The following is a 17733-nucleotide window of genomic DNA, read 5'->3' as shown; positions in this document are numbered from 1 at the left end:
AATCAGGGCGTTAAAGGCTTCGTCCCACAGTCCCAGCTAGGTTGTAAGAGCCTTTTCCAGCAAGTGCTGTCTTGTGGGGGACTAGAAGTGCAAATGTGTTTAGGTGCTCCTGAACACTCAAAGTTAAAATCCCAAACCCTATACTCCTACCAATTTGGTTTTACAGAACAAGGGATTATCACCATCAGTGCAAATAGTGCCCAGAGAAGACCTGGAAACTACAATGAACTTACTCTCATTATGCTTTACTCCTTTATGCACCAGTTACAACACTAAGTTTTTGCACATTTTACAGACTAACTAGTCACAGCTACATGGCAAAGGCTGCCTAAATGCACTGGCAATGAGAAAGTTTCCACCATTTTCCTTTGAACGATTGCTAGCTGGGATGCTGTGAACAGTTCCCCAAAGAAATCCCACCTGTTTTCTCAGCTATCCTCTAACCTTCCAGATTTGAGCAAGAAGCAGGACACCCCACCTCATTTACTGCCACCGTGACTGCATGGGAAACCATGTCACCATAGATCAAAAACATTTCTGTGCTTTCAGGAGCACTTTCTGAACAGCTCTGCTCCCCACACCCCTCACTCCTACCAGCTCCATCAATGCTCCATCACTCCTAGGCCAGTGTGCACCACTCATCCCAACCACGGAACAGAGAGCCAAAGTCCCCAGTTCCCTCTACAAAAACAAGCCATCAGCTGTTGGCCAACAAGCTCCTCAATTAAACACCCTGCATTTACTTTGCAGACTCCTCTTCTCCTCCCCCTGGGCTTGACCATTTCAGCCTCTGGCCCAGCCTGTCTCCTCCTGGCCCACCCAGCATCAACTCCTGCCCTGCTTTCCAAACAGGCACAGAAAACTTACCCCAGCCTCCCTTAATATATTATTAAATCCTGTCTTATTTTTCCTTCCCTGGGAGACTAAACATAGGTCATTAGTTCAATATAAAACTAAGTACATGCTTGAAAGACAGAGAACAAACAGTTTAATTGTAAGGAGTATTAAAAAACTCTAGTTGTTTTGGGTCATTTTAAGCAACATTAATAAGTTTCTGTCCCAATTTTTCAAGACTTGCTTACAATGGAGATGAGCCCAACTGGAAAACCAAAACCAAGAATCCCTGAACTCTGAAGGAAGGTTTATCTGGGTTTGGGCCCGCATCTGCACTGAATGCAACACAGCCAAATCACATTTTTCCATTACTTTTATCACTATTGCTTTGTGTTCTACCCCCTTGAGCACAAGGTCACATCAAAATTTCTCCAGACAGCCCCCAGTCCCATAAGTTGTTAGAGATCTGGATTTACATCAGTGGGATTACACGAGATCAGCCAAATGTGCACATGCTGGAGGGAGAAGGGAACAACACAGCACTTTAAAACTGGAGAGTATTTTTCATTTATAAATAGTTTACATTTTTTGGATCTAGTGGCAGACAACCCGCTCAGTCTGTACTGAAACCAAAGAAATATCATGTGTGAGCACTAACCACAGTGTAACAGAGATAATAAACAACAGACAGGCAGCCATATGCAATGAGGGTAGTGCTTTCGGGAGGGGAAGCAAATCAAAAGGAAAAGAAATACCAAATTCAGCAACCATCACAGAGCTAAGAGCTATTAAATTTCACACAGACCTGTTTCTCCAAGTTAGGCTACAGGAGTAACCTCCACAAGGAAGCCAGCTCACTGCACCCTGCTGTGCTTCCCTGCTCTTGGCTGTACTAATGGTTTTAGCACCTCAGACTTTAGCGGACCACTCACCCAGCACTAGGGAGGGTCAAAACAAGGTACCTGCAGCAAGGAGGGACAAAGTAACATCCACGCAGTCCCATGAAGCATGTGCACAGCCTAGAGCATGGGGTGGCATCCAACTCCCAGAGCAATACCCTGTGTTATTGTACACTGGAGCAGTTCAAGTTCTGATCCAAGACAGACCCAGCGCACTCTTCTAAATTATATGTAGGTAATAACTGTAGGAAACAGGAAACTAAATACACTGTGCCTCTTTGCAATCATGTACCATGTTTTCACACCCCACAGATACGTTTGCAAACAGCTAGTACTCAGCATCAGGCAAATGAGGGTTGCTACATGCAAAGCACCTGAAGTCTGCTGGGCTGCTTCAGAAGCTAACTGAGCTGGATTACAGACACCCTACACCAATCTCTGCTTTCACACCAAACAACATTATATATTAAATAAATAAAATTAATGCTGACACCTATCTTATCCATTATTTTACAAATGGTTTTGATATTATGTCAAGCAATATCCTATATCCCGCAGAAAAGATAAGTCTTAAAGTCAACCCTTTGCTTGCCAGATGAACCTGACTTGGCGCATCTCTATTGAAATTAGCCTGCCAAGGGCAATTTAATGCATTCTATTACTGCAAGGAATTCCACAAATATGCTGGTAACTTTTAAACATCAGTGTGGGTTCCTAGGTAGGAGAAAACTTTGAAATATGCACTTTCCGGATTTTGCAAATATTTACCAGATGTAAGAGAATTCATGGATGATTCATCTGCCATGACAAGTGTGTAGACCCCAAATCTAGCAGAAGAGGCTGATCACCCATCTCTGAGTGAAAGCCTCCAGCCAGATACACTTGGTTGAACAATGGTTTGTTTTCAATTATATTACAGATTCTTCTAACAATAACTGTGTGGCATCTGGCACCAACACATCTGAGCCTTTGAAGTGGTTCTTGACTTCAACGGGAAGAGGGGGAGGGCAAAAAAGGGAATCAATCAGCAATTTCAGTCTGAGTCAAACCTCTCCTCTGAGAAAAGAAATGTTAATACTGCAATCGCCCAGCACATCAGAAATGTGCTAGCAAAACACACCAACAAAAGCCAAACAAAAAACCCAATACAAAACCTGTATTTGGGTTAAAATAACAATGGGTCTGCACTGGGGTTGATGCTTTCACCTTCAGAAACAACGTTGTGAGATACAAGGGTCAGTGGTCCCAGACACAGGAGCCTCCCCACAGCTGCCTCGGGTGGTGTGACACTCCACGTCCCCTAACTGGTCACTCATACTCATGCCTGTAATAAAACACTTATGGGAAGAGACATCTAATCCCTAAACTCCAACCCCAGCAACAGCACAGTTAAATAAGAACAGGAAGGCAGCAAGCAAAGCTTGCTGTCACATTTCCCATTCAAAATGCAGTTCCTGGCCACACACCCAAGGGAAAGGGCAGCACTTCCACCTTCACATTTCTGGGCAAAAGCAGCAGCTGCCACTGAGCTCTTCCACAAAACCTTATCGGGAACATACATTTGGAACATCCACAACAGACCAGGAAAGCAACACATGGGTGCTGTGAGGTGGAGACTATGGCATGCTGGTGACTGGATCACCTCTGGACATGCCTAGGAGCACATCCCCAGGAGGCTTAAGCAGGGTTTGAGCACTGGTTTGCAGCGCCTGCAGACACAGGACCTGCCACACACCTGTGCTTCCCTTTCACCCAAGTCCACATTTGTGTGGCTAAACTCCTTTTCAGATCTAGCCTTAAACAACATCAGTAGGTTCACCAGGCAACCAGTGGAAGAGCAGGCCAAACAAACCCCATTTTAAAATGCCTATCTTTAACTGGTTTGTTCAACTAGGCACAACTATAGTTTAACAGCAACGAGGTGGCAGAGCCAAACAGCTCCCAACACTGGGGATGGTGGTTTTGATCAGAATGATGTTCATTTAAAGATGGATAAAAATGACTATTCCTTTTCCCCAAGCCATGCCCAAGTCCTACCAACTCTTTTTGTTAGGTCAGGCAGTTTCTGGAAACATCTTCTGGCTGAAAACATTTGCAGAATTTCAAGAATCTGCTCTACAAATCTTGAGGCTGCTTTGTTCAGGAATGCTGACGTGTGGGCAAAGGGAAACCAAACCATCCCCTTCCATACTGCAGAAAACTTCTGAGTCTGCACAAGACAAAAAATGCAAGAGTCTAAACTCTGAAGGAAGTGTGGGTTTTCTGCTGCATTTCAAATATCACCCCAAACATGCTCTTCTAGCACAGGAACGTGGCCATGCCAGGACAGCCTGCATGCCTAGCAAGGCTGGTGGCCTCCATGTGCTTCTCAAAGCAGGGCTTGAGTTAGGAATGAATAAATAAAACAGACCTTCAGATCAAGTTTTCTTGGTCTTTACAGACATGATTGTGCTGTGAAAGAGCTCTGGGCAGAGAGTCTCTTCTCCCTTCAACAGGATGCACCCACTTCCCAATGCCTCCCTGTGCACAAGCACCAAAAGGCAAGCACGCACTTGTTCTTTTGCTTGCACAGCTCCCAGGACAATAATTGAGTTGTTGTCTGGAAATCTCTATTTTGTGGCATACAATGGACAAAACCAGACCTCTAGCTTATCCATAAAGCCTAATATTTATAGGCTTATATTCAGCCAGGTGGATCTTCACTGCTTGAGTTAGAGGACCGTTTTCAGGCCAAGGAGTCTTGCCCAAGCCAGCAGTCTGCTGGTGGCAGCAGAAACAAGGCCCAGATCTTGCTTCAGTGCTGCACCAGCATGGCATTTATTTCTGCACTGCTCCCTGACGAGTCCCAACAGAAACTGCAAGATGAGTGCTGGAGGGATGTTTTCGACTCCTGATTGCCAGGCTGTGGGACACCAGCATCACAGCAGTGGGCTGACAGCACACCAAGGGTGGACGGCAACCACTGCAACAGGCTGGGCATGGCTCAAGCAGCCACATACTGCCTGCCCCAAAAGCACTGTCAAATATTACAGACACAACCAGAGGGGATATGGTTGGTTCACCTTGGCTCAGAAGCTCTCCGTGGAGGTGACAAAGAAAATGGGGAGAGACCCAGTAACCAAAGGCCTGGAGGAGAGAGCAGTGCTGGAGGGCTCATTCCTGGCTTGTCCTCTGCCTTTGCTCTCCATGGACCCTGATCTAAACAGGAATCCTAAGCCCTTTCCCCCATGCCAGAGGAGCACCAGGAGACAGACCAGCTCTGGTCCTCCAGGGCAGGCACGGCCGGGTGGCTCCAAAGCCATCCGGACCAGCTGAGAGGGATTCTGCATTTCAAATGAAAAAAGCAGGAAAGCGATCAAAAGGCATTTCAGCTGCAACAGACCATAACCTCCCCAAAACATTTCAAGGCACATTTTCAGTCCACTCCCAATCCCACCCCAGTCCCACGAGGGCTGTTGCTGTTATTGTCTATCACACAGCAGCAGCAGGAAACAGACTTCCCGGGGGTCAGAAATTTCCCTGCCGCCAGCTGCAAGCAGCACAGGGAGCCCAAAGGGAGGGGACAGAGCAGCCCAGGGAGGTGGTAGGCCAAAGGGAGATTCAAGGGATGATGAATCCTGCAACAGCAGGGCAGACGGTTTTACAACTGGTGGTCAGAATTACTCAGGAAACCATAGAGGAAGCCATCGGAAATTGTTGGACAGGGAAACTTCCCCATTTTATTTCCAAATATGCAGGCTCGTAAGTCTGTACTGAATTCTTCCTCTTTTAGCCATGCCTCTCAAAGCAATATTAATTAGCACACAGCCCCAGAAGTGTTCAGCTGCCATCTCCTCCCCCCAAAAAAGGTGGATTTGTGTTGTTTTGACTTTAAAAAAATTTAAAGCAAGGCTAAATGGTTTAATCACATACAGCCTGTTCCCCAGCAAGCCTCACACTGGCATTACAGCTTGCACCCAGGGTGCTTGAAAACCTTGCCTTCCAACTGGCTCAAGTATTCACAGCTGGAGGGTGAAGCAAACAAAGTGAACAGCAGTAACCAGAGTCCAGCCAGCAGCCTGTGCACACCACCAGCTCATCACACCGGGGCTGCCGAAAGGGACCATCACCTGAGCATGGGGTGGGCAAAGGGGCACCCAAGGAAGGTGCTGGGAAAAGCTCACGCAGTCTGAATAAAAACAGCCTGGGAGCTGGAGCAAGCCTGGGAGATGCGCTGAGGGATGCAGCACAGTCCCAGCACCCCCGCCAGCTGAGAGGACAGCTCATCAGGCTCTTGTTAAGCAGACCACAAAGTGGTAGCACTTGAGACACAAGTGCTAGAGACTACGGGACAGAAACACTGTAGTAAACAGCTTGGGCTGTTACTTGGCATCTCCCAAGGATGCTGCCTGGCTGTGTGGCTCTGCCCCTCTCCCCATGCTTGCTCTATAGCCCAGACCCCATGAGCAGCCACAACAGGCAGGAGCCCCAGGCAGCTGTCCCTGCCCTGCTGGGAAGCAGGGCAGTGTGGACACCCAGGACCACTGCTTCCCACCCATGGCTGATTGCTCAACACCATCAGGCCACAAAGGCATCTTCTTCCTGGAAGCTCTGCTCCAAGAGGGGAACAGCGAGTCATCAAAAACTATTCCCAGCTGCAGCTGTGGCTGTCACAAGGGCTTGCCACTTTGGCTCAGACACTCCCCTGCTGCATGGGTGGCACCGCTTTATACAAAGAAATGATCACCTTGGTCCCCAGAGAGTCCAGGATTTGGGTGCTGCCTCCACAGCATCCACTGCTCACAGGAACAATGCATGGGGTAACCCAGCACCAAACCCCCCACCCTGACCTATGGGAATTGGCTACTGCCAGCACCATCCCAGCAAGGCTGAACCCCTCCTTCACTGACCTCCTAACAGAGGTAAGCACAGTGCCCAGCCGAGCAGTGTTTCACAGCTGGGTCTCCATTATCCACTGTCCCTGCAGGGATGGTTTAATGGCAGTGCTCTCCCCCACAGGGATTCTTTGATGTCTCATACAGGATAATCTCACACCGCTTCCCTTCCCTTGGTGGGAACACTGGCGCAGCCACTCTCCCCAGCCTGCTGCCTGTAGGAGGTAGGCATTTCAAATTGGAGTTCACTCCTCAAACTGAAGTTGGCCAACAGTATCAAAAGCTCAGGGGGAGAACAGACACAAGCATCATCCCACAGCCTCATTTCTCAGGAAACCTGCATAAAAAGTAGTACCTGCCTCAGAGAGATTATTAAATGAGGCAGAAGCAAAGCCAATGGCTCTTTTAACTAGACAGTATAAGCCAAACACATCCTGTCAGATCTGTACAACTTTCTGTCCAAGGAGATTAACTCAAACACCAGTACACGTCTCTGCTGGTAAGGTTGGTAGGAATAAAACTGGAGCTCCTGGAAGGGGTTCAGCCCACCAAGAAGTCAGAAGCCAAGCAACTTTTCCTGTTATAACAGGAAAAGTTCATTCATCTGCTCTTACAGAGTCATTCAAACCCCTCAAGTTCATTGATCTCAACAGCTTTTGGGTGGTGATCATATCAACAATAAAGCTTGGAAAGTGGGAAGGAGGATATCCAAGAGGTTGACAACCATGTGAAACAAAATACAGCACAACTCTCACCAGTGTTTCCAAATCAGAGGGGTCTAAAAATATACACCATCTTATTTACTGATTTAATGCAGCATGTGGGCCCTAGTTCAGAAATAATCCAAATGTGTTTGAAAGCCAAGAATCCTGACTTAGAAGTCGCCTTTAAGGAGGAAAAAGGAGAAAGAGTTGTTCATAGGCTAGCATAGATAGGAGCAGCACAAAGATATGCTTAGCAAGGGAAAAGTGGAAAATATTAGGACCCCTTTCAAAATAAAGCATCATATGGTTTAAGTCTCCTGAGACAGAGCAAGTCTCCCCATTTTGCCAAAACAAATGAAATACAAGCATGAATCTGACTCTGTCCCTTGGTTCAGGAGACAAAGGTTTATGGTGAGTTACACAGACAGAGCACAGGATGCTCTCCTAGCTCACCAGCAAGGACAGACCACAGGCAGTAGACAGACAAGCACCAGCCAACTGCCTACGTCAGGAGTACCTGGCATTTTTGCACTGCCCATGCCATTGCCAGGCAGGCACAGGAATGAAGTAACTGGGCATGAAAGAAGGAGAAGAGGGTGGGAGCTCCCAGGTGCCACCCAGATCACCAAGAGATATCTCCTCACCCCTCGCAAATGACAGAGGTCACTGCTGACATCGGCCGTGCACAGGTCCCTGCCATACTCCCTGTTCCCACATCCCCTTCAAGCTGCAAAGCCTGATGAGAAAGGGGGGAACCCCATGGCTACACACACCTTCCAGCTCCAACTCAAAGCAACCACCTTCTACTGGGGAAGAACCAAGTTACCTGCTCACAGACCAGGCTGCTGCAGGAACAGCCCATGGCACCCTGACTGCATGAGGATATTTGTTATATCTGTGGTAAAGGAAAGCTACTGGTGCTTTTTCACAGCTCTCAAACCTGGGTGGACTGCAGCTAACAGAGATGCAGTAAAAAGCAAGCAAAGGCTGCTTGGGGCTGCTCCCCAGGCAGCGGCAGCGGAGAACTAGCTCCAGCCTCCCGCCGTGCACACAGCAGAGGAAGGAGAGGCACCACTATTTGGACAACTGGAACACATTTAGGGGGCCATTTTTCACAGGGCCTTCAGCCAGGCAGTTTCCTACGACAGCCATTTTATTATCCATAATACAACCCACATACCAGCAGCTCCCCCTCCACAAGGTCTCCCACCACCGCGCCCCTATGGGGACATCACCCACAGCAAGCCCCACCAGTGGGTCACCTACACACCCAGGACACCGCCAGCATCCTATCCTTAAATGTGGCCAGAAGACAATACCCAGTGAATCTTCCATCTCCATCTGAATACCTTCCACCAAGCCCCGGGCACATCCAGTTCAACACCTTCAACCCCGGTACCCATCTGTGCTGGCAGTCAAACAGCACTAGCTGAGCACCACCACACACACTGCGAGCACCAGCCCACTGGCCAGCCATCACTTCTTAGAAGTATTTTCTAGATGATAGATAACATAGAAAACCTATGTTTATATTGGCGCACAGCAGGCTAAAACAGACTTTAAGTGCAGTTATAAAACAGCCCAGTCTACACCAGCTAGGCAAAATGCATTTCCAACTTGCAGGGCAGTATTTGGAGAGAGGCTCATTAGTAGCTGCTGTTGAAGGTAAACTCTCCAGGGCAGATGAGTATTCACAGCGCTGAAAGACAACAGGGTCCCATCCTGGCAGGCATCTATCCCAAAAGCACGGGCTTTGGGCAATGAGGGAGAGATATCGGTGGTAAGGATGGGTCCATATTCCACAGATCCCACGTGCTCCCCCCCACCCATAGTCTGGGGAAGCAGCACAGCCCTGACTTTGCATGTCTCATCTTCTTGCACCTGAGGGCTTGTCCTACCTTTCTGCAGTGAGCAAAAACCTGCCAACTGGTAGAGGTGGTCTAGGAAAAATGCATCTGATTTTGAGATTTCACAGCCAAATTTCCCCTGACTCAACAGATGTGTTTTCTAATCTGAAAGGATTCATCTAAAGAATGGGTGCCTTCAACAAAAAGGAAATATTTGTGATATGCAGCCTGTACAGGAGAGTAGGGTTTACAGGAAACGCATTAAAGACTGCACCTCTGCAGATTTCCAAAAGTAATGAGATTGCCCCAGGGGGTCCAAGAAAACACAAAGGAAAATTCACGAGCAAAAGTCACCGCCTCATTATGAGCAGCAATATCAAGATTATCTGTGAGCTCTCCCCCCACCCGCAAAGTGGCAAATTATCTTTTACACAAAACTTAAGCTCCAGAACAATGCTTTAGCCAGCTAATGCATTTTTAAATGCCACTTGCACATTGGACTGGAGTACATGTTTTATAAATCTCTAGCTCTGTGTAAAGCTGTTCAATTGTAAAGGGTGTCTGATACTTCTCCTGCTGGAATCCATGCAAAGTCATTGCAACAAACTACAGAACTGCTATGAAAAGTGCACGTAACCAATCATCCTGCCTCAATGTCCAGCACAGTTAATAAAAACTAGGCAGATGACTACAGTTTGAGACCTGTCCTTCAATTCTTACTCAAACTGAAAATGCAACCACACAGAAGTGAACCATGCTCCTGGAATTGGATGCGACACGTCATCAGGTTTGGAGAGGTGCCCCCAAAATAGCAGGGCCTGCTTCTAGACTTCTCCAAAATTATATGGTTGTGGCTTGAGAGACAGCGTGCTGAAAATATAATGAGGGAGCATAACATATTACATATGTTGTGGTCCTGCTCTGAAGCTGGCAGAGGCTGGGGTTGAAGGACTCGGGTTGCAGTGCAGGACTTGGTTAACTATTAATGGATGACTCAGCTACAATAATAAAAAAATACATATTTCGTGTTCTGTGCTAGCACAACGGCATCCCGGTCCTTGACTTGGGCCCCTACACTCAGCAGAAAAGAAATACTCCTTAGCACATCATTTAATAGCTGGACAAAGCAGGAAATAGGAAAGATGGTTTATTCACCCTTTGTTTCTTCCTGCAGCCTTATGTTCTGCTCCTTCCTTCATGTGCCACTAAAACCTAGGAAGAGACCTCAGACAAGAGCTGCCGGCAGGCACCCAACCTCCCAGTCTTGCATGAAACCACAACCCAGACCAAGGGGCTATGTTTATTCAGCACTATTCACCAAAGCCATACTCTAAGATAAATCACTCCCCTCACCTGAACGAGGTGCTAATTCCTGCCCAGCCGTGGTCCCCCAGAGCTGATGAACCTGGAGCCTGGATTTTCTGCAGATGGCTCTTCCCAGCAGCATTAGCCTAAATGATCTCTACTCCGTTCACCCACATGACCCTTGTTTTGCAATGTGGAGCTGGATGGGGAGTCACACTTGGCAATTAGGTTAGCAGCACAAAATGATTACGTTAAAAGCTGATGAGCTGAGCTAACTCAATCCAAGGTGTCTCACGGGGCAGCCAACAAGATCAATTAAAAGCCCTGCAGCCCTAAATGAGAGTTTATGGGTGCAGCTGACATACAAGTCAGGGACAATACACAAGTTCTCATCAGAGCTGGGTACCCAGATGAGAGCCATCAGCCAGTTTTGAAGCCACTCAGACTTCAAGACAAAACTTTAACACCTCTTCAAGAGGTCAAAGCAACCAGAAACCAGAGAGAGGCACTGCTTGGGCATGGCTAGGGCCTCCTGGCTCTCGGCCATTCTTAGCTGCCCTGCAGAGCTGGTGGGAGCCGCACATGTACTGATAAACCCAGGTGTGTGCGCACGTATCTCCAGCACCTGGGGGAGTGCCTCAACATGAAGTCACCTTGAACCCTTGCAGCACACTGCTAAAGCTACATACTGAGGAGCATCCTTCCAGCACTCTGGGGCTCACAGACTAAAACCCACCTCAAAGTGCTTCTGAATTTGCCTAAATCCCTGTCAGAGACAAGACTCTAGCACCAGCTTAACTTTAAACAGAGAAGTGAAATCTCACCCACGCTCAAGGAAGCATTTAAGTACCTGAAGTGCTTTGTTAAAGTGTCTGAGCTCCCAAACATATCAGTTTACCACCTCTAGCCTCTTGATGCCAGTAAGCAAAGGGGGAAGGCAATCAACCTCACATTTACACCTTCATCCCTCACACTCCCAAGCAGCAACTCCTGCAAGGCTCAGCCACCCCCAAACCATACCTCCACGGAACTGTAGAGCAGTTTGCACAGCCAAAGAAAAAAAATATTAAACTATCTAACACATAATAATGGTTGATTTTCCTAGAGAACAATTGATGGTGTGTTCGTTTTTTGGGCTGCCTACTGAGATGCTCGTTCCCCTGCCCTGGGAATTTCCCCTCTGCAGCTCCTCCTCCCGCAGCTCCCACACCATCCATTCTCCCCTTTTCAAACTGCACCCATTGTAAATGGCACTGAATATTAACACAGCCCATTGAGCACTTGCTCCTTTTGTATGGGACCCCTGCGTTTCAAATTGCAGTCACTGTGGAGAGGAAAAGCCTCGAAGTGATTAAATGCCATGAAGTTTCTCAAAAGGAGAGAGGACTACGCAGAGGGGGCTGAGGGGGTCCTAGAGCCTGTCACTCGAAGCCAGGGGCTTCTGCAAGAGCCAGAAATGCTTCTTCCTGGGGATATTTTATCCCGTTCAGGCTTCGTTATGAATCTCACATGCACTTCTAATCCTAGCCTGGTTGAGATCATTTCTGCCCCAGCTGTAGCTCAGTCAGGATTAAGATGAGAAGATCAGACACCAGTTGCAAAGGGCTTGCTGTTAACTGCTGTTCTCCAGTAAGCACCAATAAATATTGCAGCATGCTGAGGGTGGTCAGCGAATCCACCAGCACATGTTCACAGGAAGGGTGGATTTATTTGCAAGCACATGTATTTATTTGTGCATAAGCAGCAGGCCAGGAGAGGCACTGCTTTGCAAGGATATACTTTGCCATTACCCCACTGGGACCAGGCTCCAGAGCAGCAACTGCAAGCCTGCAGGGTGCAGAGCCATCCCACAGCCCCAGGGCTGGAGCCCTTCCTGGAGCAAGGCCACTGCTGAGGATGCTCCTGGAAGCACCAAACCCAAGCATGTCATTGCAAGCTGAGCACGATGTCTTTTACGAGCACCACCAGCTCCCAGCACTGTCCCACTTGAGCAGGAAGCCTTCCCCCAGACCACCACCCAGAAGGGAGCCAGTGGCTTTGCAGATTTTCTTCTGGTTTCCACTCCCATTCCCTAGGAGGGAGGAGGGGGACCAGCCACCTGCACTGATCCACATTCCCCTCTCCCAAGACATCCTTCCCAGCCCAGCAGCCCCCAGGCAGCCAGCACATGGTGAGAGCTCTGCAGCTGCACGGGGCCAGGCACCAGAAGCCCAGGGTGACAATTACTTAATCTTTGTTCCATTATTTCAGCAGGGCTGGAAGCAGGACTTCCAGGGGAGGAACTGCCAGCAGCACTCTCCCACTCCCAGCACCGCCAGCAGGACAGTCCCCACCAGCCCACCGCCTTCTCTTCCAGCACCTGCAGAGGGGCACAAGTTACTCCAGAGCCCAAGAGTAACCAGTGTCCATCTCCAGAGAGCACCATGCACACAGGCAGTGGCACAGCACATTTTTGGCAGAGGCCTACTGTGCTCTATCAAGCCAGCAAAGAAGCAACCCTAACATGTGAGAGCAGAGCAACAAGACCTGGCACATTAAAACCCCAGTTTAGCAAGAATTTGAGCTAATAGGTATTTTTCAGCACAAACATCCAGTTTGCCTTCAACAAAATCTTTATGTGCATACACTTGAGCACAGCAAGAGCCTACTCCTGACTCCTAGTTCAAATGCACTTTCAGACCTTAAAACCATTGACAGACACCCACAGGATTTTCAGAAGCATCCAGACGCTTTGCCCAGCTCTCTCCAGAGAGCAGCAGCACCACGCACACAGCCAGCAAGTGCACAGCCGGCGCCTCAGGGCAGCTTATCCATATAGCCACAGCCCAGAGCCTCCCTGGGAAACAGAGTAGCTCTTAGCCCAGCTCTCCTGGGCACCATCAAGCACTCTGCCTTGTTCCCGGACACGCCAAGCACACACCAATCCAGAGGCAAAAGGCTCTGTGCACAGATACCCCATAACCCAAAAAACTTCCCCTAGTCATTAGGGTCAAAACCCATACAACACATCTGTTCAAAATAAAACCTTTCCAGACCATACCAGCAATGAATTAGCTGTCCAACTGCACTTCCACAGCTCCAAAGTCTCCTCACCTTTAAAATCTGTACCCAAAATACTAGTGCTCTATCACTAAAAAGAAGAAAAACACTCTTATACATGACACCCAGAAGAAATCTTTCTTCTACCACTCCTCAAAAAATAAGATGCATGGAGAGACAGAAAGAAGATGCAGGGATATGCCATGTCACCAACACTGCTGGAGCCCTGCACCTGGCTTTTCTGGGCACAAAGCGTTTTGTACTTAAGTTTGGCCCTAAAGTTTATGCCACGTATTAAGCCCTAGCGTAAAAATAAACTTCAGACTTAAACACCAGAAGACATACAGCATCTCAGCAGCTTCGAAGCGAGACACTGCAAAGGAGTCCCGCACAGCAACTGCTCAGCGGAGTTTGATTTTCCCGGCACCCCCCCCAGACCAGGGGGTTTTCACAGCTGCAGAGCTTGCAGCGGCTGGGTGTTGCAGCTCCTGCAACGACAGTATGGGTCACGGCAGAGTGTTGCAGCGTGCCCTACGCAGGGCTGCTCAGCCAGCAACCCCTGCACGCTTGCATTAACTGGCATGCAGGACTGGGCTGCCTGTTGCTTTTAAGAAGAAAAAAAAAGCATCTGTGCTACGCTGCATTAACTGTGAGTAACTGCAGTGCACCAGCCCTTCTGCGTATCAGCTATACCCTCTGAAAGCTAGGGAGAGAAACAACTCCAAGCTCTGCTGCCAGCAGGAGAAATAACAATAGTTTCAAAAGATCCCAATGCTTTTCCTCAGTACTGATAGTCCTGTTGACAAAATACGCAGCGCAATTAAGTCTGTTCCAGAACCCTCCCCAGTGTGTCGAGCCACATTTCCAACCCCGCAAACAAAAGCTTTATCTCCAACACACTGAAAACAGACTCCAAGCACTGCTTCAGCTCGGCGGCACTCATTAGGAATAAGAGATAAACTACTAAGGAGGGATTTTTCAATACCACTTTAACAAAGTTAAAGCACGGCCACCACGAGTCGCTGAAAACAAGGTTTATCTTGTCTCCTATTAGCGATCAAACATGCCCGAGCTTATCATCCTGGGGAAGCAGACACCTTCGGTGGGAGACGCAGCCTGCCCAAACGTGATGGGAGATGAGGGATGCACAGCTCCGACATCACCCATCTCACCCCGGTTTAGGGCTGGGGACCGGGACCCACCGGCTGCACTCCGGCATCAGCGCAGAGCTGCTGCAAACCTTCACATTTACCTTCTGCTTCTTTAAAAGAGCATGTTGAAAAAACAAAACCAAAATGCAGAGATAGCTGCACAGAGATAACTTTTCTCCAGCACATGGTGCTTTTAGAGAACATTAAACAACTAAAGAAATTAGGTAACGATTCTCTGCACCAGAAATTAGCATTTATGATCCTACTAAGGATGAAAAACATGCTTGGGCTTTGTGTCCCTAAAGTGAAACAAGCTGTTTAAGTAACTTTTAGTGATTAGAAACAATATTACTTTAAAAACAAGATGTCTTACATGTCTGCTTTTTATATCGGTTATGGAGAAGGAAATCCCCCCCACCCCCCTTAATTTCTGCATTGTCAGATATGAAATCCATCACAAGTTTCCACTTGAGCTAATTCTTTGGTTAGTTTAGAATTTACAAAATGACAAACCATATTCTGTCTAAGTGGTTAAAAGATCAACAGCCCACAGGTCTGTAGCAGTAGATTTATACATGCTATTACTTCACCAATAAAATTTAAACTGAACTCAAGACACTCAAAGATCTGTTCCATATGAAAAAGGCACTCCAGGGTATTAGCACTTCCAAAAAAACACAACAATAAATTTTTTCAGACTGGGCTATTAATGTATTTCTCTACATGAACAAAGATACACTGTCCTATTTTAAGAGGCACATGGGGATGCTGGAATTATGCTGAGACTAGAAACTTGCTCTGAAAGGTACCCGAGGCTGAAGGAAGGATCCCTCAGAGCACACAGCAACAGGTGAACGGGATGAGTCAGGGCTTTTAACACAGAGGCTACACGTCCCTCTTGGTACAACACCTGATAATTTCAAGTAAAAGAAGGTATTTCTGCAGCCAAAAATGCTTAAAACCAGGAGAACCTGACAAACCTCCAATAATTCTTCTTAATAAGGAGCTGGACGATCTCCAGCAACACTTCAGTGACCGTTCTCTCTCCTGGCAGAGCTGAGGAGTCTCTATTACAGCCAGGGGTTTTATAGATTCAATAATCTATAAATCTCTTCAAACAGCCGAAAGGCCCGGCAACAGAAGAGCTGAGGCACTTCTCCCTCTTCCTTCCAGATCCTTATTTCCCAAGGTTAGCTAATAGTGGAGGTCACTTACTTTCACAAGTTTACAAGCACACACACACACTCTCGGTCCTCCTGCACTGTCAAATTAATTGAGCTGTCAAAGCCGAGCACACTTTCCCTCCCAGATCGCCCGTGCCTGATGGTGCATTTCGGATCTCACCAGCTCGGAGCAGCAGCAGCGCTCGGCGGTTACACACCGGGAGCAGACCCGCCGCACTCGAAGGGAAATGGAAATCACACCCTCCCGCACTTGGGCACGTTACCTGAACGCTTTAATACACCCTTTTAGGTAAAAAAAAAAACAACAACAACCACCAGCCACAGGGCTGTACTAACCAGGTGCCGGGCTATGCGCTCAGCTGCCACCCAGGGCACACGATACCTCGCAGGTTAATAACTCTGCTAGACGGACAAGAGCCAAGGGAACGACAGCCAGCCACGCAACTTTTATTGGAAAACACCACCTGGATTTTCTTGAAACACCCCAACGGCACCACAGGAGCCCACGACTCCGCTCCGGCCCCCTCGATGGCTTTCGCACCTTCGCGGTTGACGGCTGGAAGCGCCAAAAGGGCGAGCGCGGCCCCAGCGCCGGCGTCCGTGCTCGGGGACCCGGCTGCGATGCTGGGGCGCGCCCCGGCTCGGGGCCCCGGGCCGGGTGTGGGGTGGATGCCCTCCTAAAGCTCTGGGGGCCCAGGCTGGCCCTTAGCTCCAGCAAATTATAGACGAAACCCGCTCCTGGCTCTTCCTCCTCCCACGACACCCGTGAGAGGTGAGAGGAGGGCCTGCCCAGCCAGGGAGCGGGGAGCCCCAGGCTGCCCTCACCGGGAGGGGCATCCCACCCGCCACCTCCGCTCCCGCCTCGGTGGGAGCCACGGCAGACACCGGACTACGCGAGGAGTTTCACACCCAGCAGCTCAGCGCCTACAAGGCAGCAGAGACCACCTTGCTTTAAGAAAAAAAAAAAACCAACACCCAAACCTCCGAGCTTTGGGGCGAGTTTCGGGATTCTTTTTCGGTTTGCCGTTTTTTAAGCCCCCCCCCGGGCACGCAGCTGCCCAAACCCCCGCCATCCCCCCCCCCCCGGTACTCACAGGTGCCGCGGCCAGCGGGGCAGGTCCCGGGGCAGGGCGGGCAGCGCCAGCCCGCCGCAGCTCAGCAGCTCCCCGCCGCAGGCGCAGCCGGCGGGGCAGCCGGCGGCGGCCGAGCCCAGCAGCAGCAGCAGCCCCAGCAGCGCCGCCGCCCCGCCGCCCGCCCGTGACGGCACCGCCATTTTGTATCCGGCACCGGAGAAGGTCCGAGACGGGATGAGGCGGCAGGAGCGGCCCCGGCGCGGAGCACAGCGGTAACGCTGCAGGGCCCCGTCAGCGCTCAGCCCCGCTCCGCCGCCCGCAGCATCGCCTCAGCCGCCGGCGGCGCGGCGGGGCGCTCACGACACCGGCATCCACCCGCCGGCGGGCACCGCCGGGCGCGTCGGGTCCGCCGTCCCCGCCGCGGGAAGCGCCTCCGCCTCTTTCACGGCGCACAGCTCCGGCCCAGCGGCCACTGGAGCTCCCTCGCCTCCGTGCGCTCCCGCGGGGCTGGGGGCCGCTGCCGCCGCTCCCGCTCCGCCGTCCCGGCCCCGCCGCTCGCCGCGGACCCACGTTGGCGACACCGCAACATGTAGCCGCACCGCCCCCCACGCGCCCGCCCATTGGCTGGCGGGCGGCCTCCGGCGAGCCCGCGCGCGTCGCCATTGGTCAGAAACCCACCCCCCTCCCCGCCGCGGCGCCCCATTGATGCCGGCGGCCCGTCAATCAGCGGCGCCGGGGCCCGCCCCCCTTTCCCACTCCAGGTGTGAACGCCGGCGGCCGCCTCACCCCCCCGCGCTGCCCCTCTTAAAGGGGCCGCGCCCGC

The 17733-nt window shown here is 50.0% G+C and overlaps 1 protein-coding gene across 2 annotated transcripts in view; it reads right to left on the bottom strand.

Moving 5' to 3' along the window:
• LRIG1 (leucine rich repeats and immunoglobulin like domains 1) overlaps window positions 1-17510 on the bottom strand; it is a 94933-nt gene extending 77423 nt beyond the window's left edge. The window contains exon 1 of one of the 2 annotated variants that reach the window (XM_075095754.1): window positions 16932-17510. In XM_075095754.1, the coding sequence (XP_074951855.1) occupies window positions 16932-17110 (179 nt within the window). In that variant the 5' untranslated portion in view covers window positions 17111-17510. The remainder of the gene's footprint in view (window positions 1-16931) is intronic. The other variant, XM_075095755.1, reaches the window with a different exon arrangement.
• Window positions 17511-17733: the final 223 nt, after the last annotated feature.

This window comes from Phalacrocorax aristotelis, chromosome 6, assembly GCF_949628215.1.
Source record: "Phalacrocorax aristotelis chromosome 6, bGulAri2.1, whole genome shotgun sequence".
NCBI classification, from domain to species: Eukaryota; Metazoa; Chordata; class Aves; order Suliformes; family Phalacrocoracidae; genus Phalacrocorax; species Phalacrocorax aristotelis.
Note: the sequence above shows the minus strand (reverse complement) of the source record. Positions and strands in the feature narration are given on the sequence as shown.